This window comes from Polistes fuscatus, unplaced genomic scaffold (genome assembly GCF_010416935.1).
Source record: "Polistes fuscatus isolate 324 unplaced genomic scaffold, CU_Pfus_HIC Scaffold2, whole genome shotgun sequence".
Classification (NCBI taxonomy): Eukaryota; Metazoa; Arthropoda; class Insecta; order Hymenoptera; family Vespidae; genus Polistes; species Polistes fuscatus.
Genome location: NW_025113096.1, coordinates 1080427 through 1087099, shown reverse-complemented (window position 1 = coordinate 1087099; position 6673 = coordinate 1080427). Strand labels below are relative to the sequence as shown.

The window sequence follows — 6673 nt, the reverse complement described above, 5'->3', positions numbered from 1 at the left end:
TTTGTGGGCTTAACTAATTTTTGTAATTCATATACTTTAGATTTGTAGAATCTCATTCTATATTTTTAACAATTAGTACGTAAGAAACTTTTTAACCATAGTGCAATGCCGTGAATTATGGTGCTATAATAATTTTATTTTACGTAATGTTACATTACGTCTATAGATAAAATATTGATAAGCAGTGCAAAATAATAAAGATAATCTCAACTCACTATTGTATATAAAAACTGTGCCATGTTTTGCATGCGTCCTGTGTATAGTAATAATAAATTGCACTTTAATAAATTACATGTAGTTTATAAAATATCATATAATCATTTCTCCTCTTATACTGTGATCATCTAAGCTTATATTGAATTCTCATAATCAACGCATTTCCATCTTATAATGTTTTATACTCATTTTAATAAAAATATACAGCGTAAACGGTAGCTACGCAGAATATCGTATCCTGCAAAAATGTTGTATAAATTTTCTTGAACGTTTAATAAGTTATCTAACAAAATTTTGCTGTTCTTACATTTATAAAACTGTCGAAAGCATATGCATCTGCCTCTGCATCCCAGATACATCTCGTCCCCATTTTTATACCAGCCCCGTGTTGTTCCCCCAAGACCACATTTACGACATACTTATAACGCTTAAATTGTAATTCTATAATAAAAAAAAAAAAAAGAAATAGACTATTTTCTACTAATGTTTGTAAAGACTAATAATAAAATTCATAGAACTCCTATCACCTTTAATTTTTACTTTAAGTATATCTGCTATATTTTTAGTCCATTGAACGGCCTCCTGTGCATTGTATGTTTTTGTAGAAAGCTGATCGAACAATACATTGTGTATCACTTCTTTAGCACTTAAAGGCTTAAACCTTGATAAAAAAATAAAAAGAAAAAAATACAAATATAATATACATATTACCTGTGAATAGAAATTGTTTACGTAGGACATAATATGTACGTCAAATAAATTTGCTTCGGATGACATAACCAAATTTCGAAAATTAACATTCGCATGAGATTACGAAGAAAAGTATTATAGTATTTATAAAAAAATATAAAAATACTTAAAAAATATATATTACTTATCATAAAGATGCGGACAAATTCGATATACTGGTTCCGACGAATCATTTTCACCTTCTAATAATTCCACATTCAGGTTCTTCTGATATCTTGCATTGTCAGTTAATATTCCTGTCTTGTTATTTTCCGGAATATCCTGATTTTCCGAAATATTGGCTTTTTCCATTTGCAATTAATAATTAATTAATATCAACAAAATTAAAATCACTTTCTTTATCACTACATATACGAGCCGTAACACTACAAATTGTTTGTACCAACGGTGTGTTGTTATGACGACGATGGTGGCGCTGCAATCACTGCGCGCGTATTATTCAAACGGGAAAAAATATTAAAAATGAACGATTCAATTTGCAAAACTAAAAATAGAGAAAATTGATAAAGTATATTATATATTATTATAGTATTATTATATATATATTGTCGTATTATTTATTATTGAACACTCATAAAAATTGTTCTCATTTAATTGTGCCAAATCTAATTATTAGAGAAATTTATTTTAAATATAAAAAGTTAAGCATTAATCTCTCACAAGTGGTTTGATAATAAAAATATCTAAAACTCGAGTCAATTCCATTGGCTTTAAATATCAACGGTGAAGTAATATAAATTACGAGAACAGACGTTTTTTTTTGATAATAAATAATTGGAGTGTCAAGAATTTAATTTAGTATAGCATGTGATAATAGTCCTTTATTCCGAGTATATATCTCTCATCGTTAATTTTAGTAGTAACACATTATCAGCAAAAATATACACTGATAATAACATTTACTTTCTCTTTCTACAATCATTTTTACATCAGTAAAGTATCTTCTTAATCGTATATTGTAGATCATATTACGTCAATGCATTGAACCCTTACGAACTAAATAATAAAGCAACTTGATAAATGCCATAATTTGTTGTGATTTTATACATTTAACGTAATATTTTGTAATCCGTTTTTCGGACGAAGTACGATCGATAGTAATGAAACATAAGTCGTCAAGGTCTAAGAAATTAAAAGAAATACATTCTGACCATTGGTCGACAAACGTACGAGCAGTGAACTAGTACCAAAGTATGTTATGGTCCGCTTTCACTATTATAAAATAAAATTTCATGTATCTTTTATCTTTTCGCGTAAACCCTAACAAGGCTTACAACAAGAAACAGTAAAATTTTCATCATCGATTATGCGATATTGATAATTTTTATAAGTGGTAAAATCGATCTCACGCATTTCAGTCGAGTAATCGTAAATCTTCTTAACAACTGGAGGAAAGCTCGGTACGTTTGCAGCGGCTGCGATTTCGTCATAATACGCCCATTGTTTTTCCTTGAGCTTTACGATATGTCTTAACTGTTAAAAAAAAAAAAATTATTCTATTTAAGAAAAAATACCTTAATTAAAATATATCAGATATATAACGTTTATATGTAACGTATATAAATTGTTAGATTTATTTTTTACGAGTTTTGAAAATTAATAAGACAAACAATCTTACAGGAACTCCTTGTTGCAATAAAGCATCCTTTTCCCTTTCGAAATCTTCCAGCATATCTTTGGAAGAAGGTAACTTTATACGACCCTCCAAAATTCCAACAATATATTGAGCTTGGATGTGGAACATTGGAAAGGGAATAACTAATGCGGGAATCCCCATGAAAAATAAATTAGGCATGGTAATGTGTACCAAATGTTTATAAATAGGTTCAACATGATTATCGTCAGTACGTATCTCAACTTTAGACGACATAAAGGGATACGTGAACTTATAACCTGAAACAATAAAATTCGTATATATAAAAAAAAAAAAATGAAACATTCGATACGAAAAATAATATACGTAAATATAATTGTAATATTTGAAAGAGTTTATTATATATATTACCGGTGCAATATATGAACATATCTACTTTGGCAGTAGTTCCATCGAGGAAAGTAAAAATATTTCCTTGAATAGATTCAATTCCTGGTTTTTCATGAATATTTTTCGTTAATTTTGAACCTATAGGTTCCGGTAAGTTATGACTTAAATAAACCTAATTACAATGAAAGATAAAGGAGATGCCTTATGATATTTTTATAATAAAATGAAATTTATTTAAAGCGAACAAAAATTCATTCTACCTGTTCAGCATATTGCGATATTTCAAGAGCAATATCAATTCCGGACCATGATGCACCTAAGACGCATACCTTTTTCCCGGCATAGGCTTCAGGTATTCGATATTGATGGCTGTGAATACACGAACCGTGAAAACTTTCGATTCCTGGAATATACGGAACATGGCCGACCGTATAATGACCGTTGCATAAAACAACGACGTCAAACGTCTTAATGTTCTCGAGTTTGTTTTCCAAATCTTCATACTTGATGATCCAGATCGTTTGACCATTCCTTAACGTTTCCGGTTCTACGTGTTTAACCACGGTATTCAACTAAAATGAAAAACCAATTACTGGGCACTAAAAAAAAATAATTATATATAAATTAGAAAATTAATTTGTCGTTCATTGAATCTTTTGAATTGATTTATTAACGTGATATATACACGTATATCGTGTTTTCTTTTTTTTTTCTTAACATTCCTATTCTCACAAGTACCTTTATGTGGGAATAGAGATTAAAATGTTCTGCGTAATCCCATAAATATTGACGTATCACTTTATGGTGAACGAAAGACGGACCGCTCGGATCTTTCATTGGAAAATCTGGTATCTGCATAATCTCCTTAGGAAGGTTTGTCCTATGCAAAAATATTTGAATTTTTCTTATCGATCCTGCTTTTTTGTTGTTTTTTTATTTTTTTCATTCCCTTATTTACGTATTTTCTTTCCTGCCCTACGAATTATATCCCTATCGTTATAACTTTAAGCTTATCATTCAGAGGAAACGCGTGCTCTCGTAATTAAATCGATAGCGACAATAAACCTTATCACATTGAGACATGTAACTCCTATTTTCCGGAATAACATATTATAATGATCTCGTTAATGAGTCGAAAAGTGTATCACATGTCAATGAAGTTTATCATATTTTTCTCGTAATCTTTGAACAACCGTCACAAGATGCGTATATCTGTTAATGTAAGAACGCGGGAACTTTTTCAAACGATCTTTTTAAGTTAAGAGAAGAAAAAAAAAACGAAAAACAAAAATGATGATAATTGAACGGACAGTAACTATAAACGATAAATCATTGTTACTAACATTTTGAAAGGAAAACTTTTTACAAGAAAATATTTAACGATAAAGATATTACTAAATTGAAATGAAAAATAAATCAAATAAAATATCTTTAAAACATTCGTTGATCTTCAAATTCTAATGAATAAACAAATAAAGTACTTTCATATAAAATACAAAATATTAATGTTTATAAAAGTTGAGAATATATATATATATAAAAAACGTAATGATGGGATAGCTGAAATAATAATAACTTTTATAATATACAATAGTTAATAAAAAAAAATATTATCGAAAGAGCAAACCTGAGATTCTTGTACATGCTGCTGTGCACCGGTAATCCATGTTTGTCGAGATCAGTCTCGTCTGTATAAACCCATGTTCCACCCACTTGACCAGTTTGCTCGAAAAGGGTTAAACTATAGGTGTCGGGTTTTGATGCTATGTGACGAGCCACGATCAAACCGGCAACACCACCACCGATAATAGCAACTCTTGTTTTACTGCTCGGCATATTTTCTCCTATTGTATATATATATATATATATAAATATATATATTATATTTATTATCAATTATTCAAGAAATATTTGAATGGCAATAATATTATGATGAAAAATGAAACATCGAATAATTCCACGTACACTTAACTAACTCGTTGATATTTCTACCTACTGCGATGAATTTGTTATAGTATTTATAGGTGATATATTCTTGAAGATGCGACGATAATTAAGGTTGTTAAAAACAAATGTTAAAAACAATCTAATTGTAAAATAACGACGTTTTAAATATTATTCGATAATATTTTCCTTGAATATCGTAGTTTTCGTATAACAAAATAATTCATAAGCATGCGCCAACACACGAAGAAGATCTACGAAGGAATCTTTTAATAATATCACAAGCCAAGTTATGCCTAACCACTGACGACGATTTAGTTTCGAACTGTTTCAAGCAGAGGCTGTATTAAGACTGTTCACACGAAACTCAAACGCGTATTGCAATAATGTTTCTCGCTCGCCTCTCTACTTGCCCCTCCGATCAAAGGCTTATGTAAATATGGAAAAGATTTCTTTACAGACATACACTTTCATAATCGTCGTTGTAAAAAATTTGATATTCTGACGAAATATTCGAAACCGTGTAAATAACTAAGAAAATGTAAACTTGTTAGTAAATATAAAGTAAACGAATCTTTTTGTTTAGGGAAGTAAAATTATATATATATTTATGAATGAAATCAATTTGTTTCACAGCATTCGTCATTTCCAATAAATTTATTGCGTATTTTTTTGACGATACATTGTAATCATTGATAATGTTAGATATTTTTTCATTGGTACGCTTTTTTTCCTACTTATCGCGAGCGTATTTTTGTTGACTAATTAAGAAAAGATAATTTAAATTAATTCAACCGTTGTACCAGGAATTTTTCTAAATAAACATTTGAAACACACACACACACACAAACACGTAAGAACACTTTAATATTCCAAAGAAAGTAATTTGTATTGGTCAACATTTTCTAATGCCGTAAGAGAAAACTAGCAGCATTTCCTTTCAACGAGTTACGACAGTGGAAAGAAAATTGCTACGGGATAACATATTTTTTCACTTTAATCGAGACTTTGATTATGATAATTACTTCCTGGTTAAAAGCTATATGAGCCATGAAACGATGCCGACTTTAATGAGAGTTTCACGATCGATCTGTTTTATTTTGCGTGGGTAAACCAGCTCGATGATTTACTTGAACCCAGTTCGTTTGTCGTACGCATGATTATTGCATCATGGAAATTCGTTGTACGCGTGATTTATACTCACGCTGATTATATACGTAACAACTCCCTGACTATGAGTTATAAATATGTGCCTCTTTTCTTCTTTTTTTATATTCATTTTTATTTATCTTTTTCTTTTCGTTTCGTTTCTGAGTATATTCGAAAACCTTGCATTTTTATTGTTAGCCTTAGAATTATCGAAAGAAATTTACATTCAAGGCAACGAAACGAATAAGTCCGTTGCAAGGTTTGCGTTTTTATCTATCTCTTTTTTTTTTTCATTTCGTATTACCGTTTTTAGAATTATCCTTTGTAAACTTCAGAACATGCCCATATTTTTTCTTTCCAATTATGACACTTCGTTATTTGTCACACGTGTTTCATGTTAATCACGCGCTAGACGATAATACAATAAATCGTTAAATAACGATAACAAAGAAAATATATATATGGTATATTGAATAATAATTTTATCGTGTGTTTAAGAAAAGAAAACGTTGAATATTAACTTTTATTGTTATTCAATGAATTTTGAAATGCGTTGTGCACATTGGTTATTCAAAGCTCGATAAAACAATACAATAATATATTTCTAGTAATGATTATCTCATTAATGAC

The 6673-nt window shown here is 29.5% G+C and overlaps 2 protein-coding genes across 2 annotated transcripts; both read right to left on the bottom strand.

Annotated features, from left to right (window-relative positions):
- Positions 1-335: 335 nt before the first annotated feature.
- LOC122516917 (dynein light chain Tctex-type protein 2B-like) lies at positions 336-1469 on the bottom strand. The gene is made up of 4 exons (XM_043635140.1): positions 1091-1469; positions 744-877; positions 524-657; positions 336-454 (listed from the first exon to the last, which is right to left on the bottom strand). The coding sequence occupies exons 1-4, from the start codon at positions 1255-1257 to the stop codon at positions 407-409; spliced, it is 483 nt and encodes a 160-aa protein (XP_043491075.1). The 5' UTR covers positions 1258-1469; the 3' UTR covers positions 336-406.
- Positions 1470-1755: 286 nt separating this feature from the next.
- On the bottom strand, positions 1756-5358 carry LOC122517048 (flavin-containing monooxygenase FMO GS-OX-like 3). Its single transcript, XM_043635370.1, has 7 exons — positions 4916-5358; positions 4578-4794; positions 3689-3830; positions 3211-3522; positions 2972-3122; positions 2585-2859; positions 1756-2439 (listed from the first exon to the last, which is right to left on the bottom strand). The coding sequence occupies exons 2-7, from the start codon at positions 4784-4786 to the stop codon at positions 2227-2229; spliced, it is 1302 nt and encodes a 433-aa protein (XP_043491305.1). The 5' UTR covers positions 4787-4794; positions 4916-5358; the 3' UTR covers positions 1756-2226.
- Positions 5359-6673: the final 1315 nt, after the last annotated feature.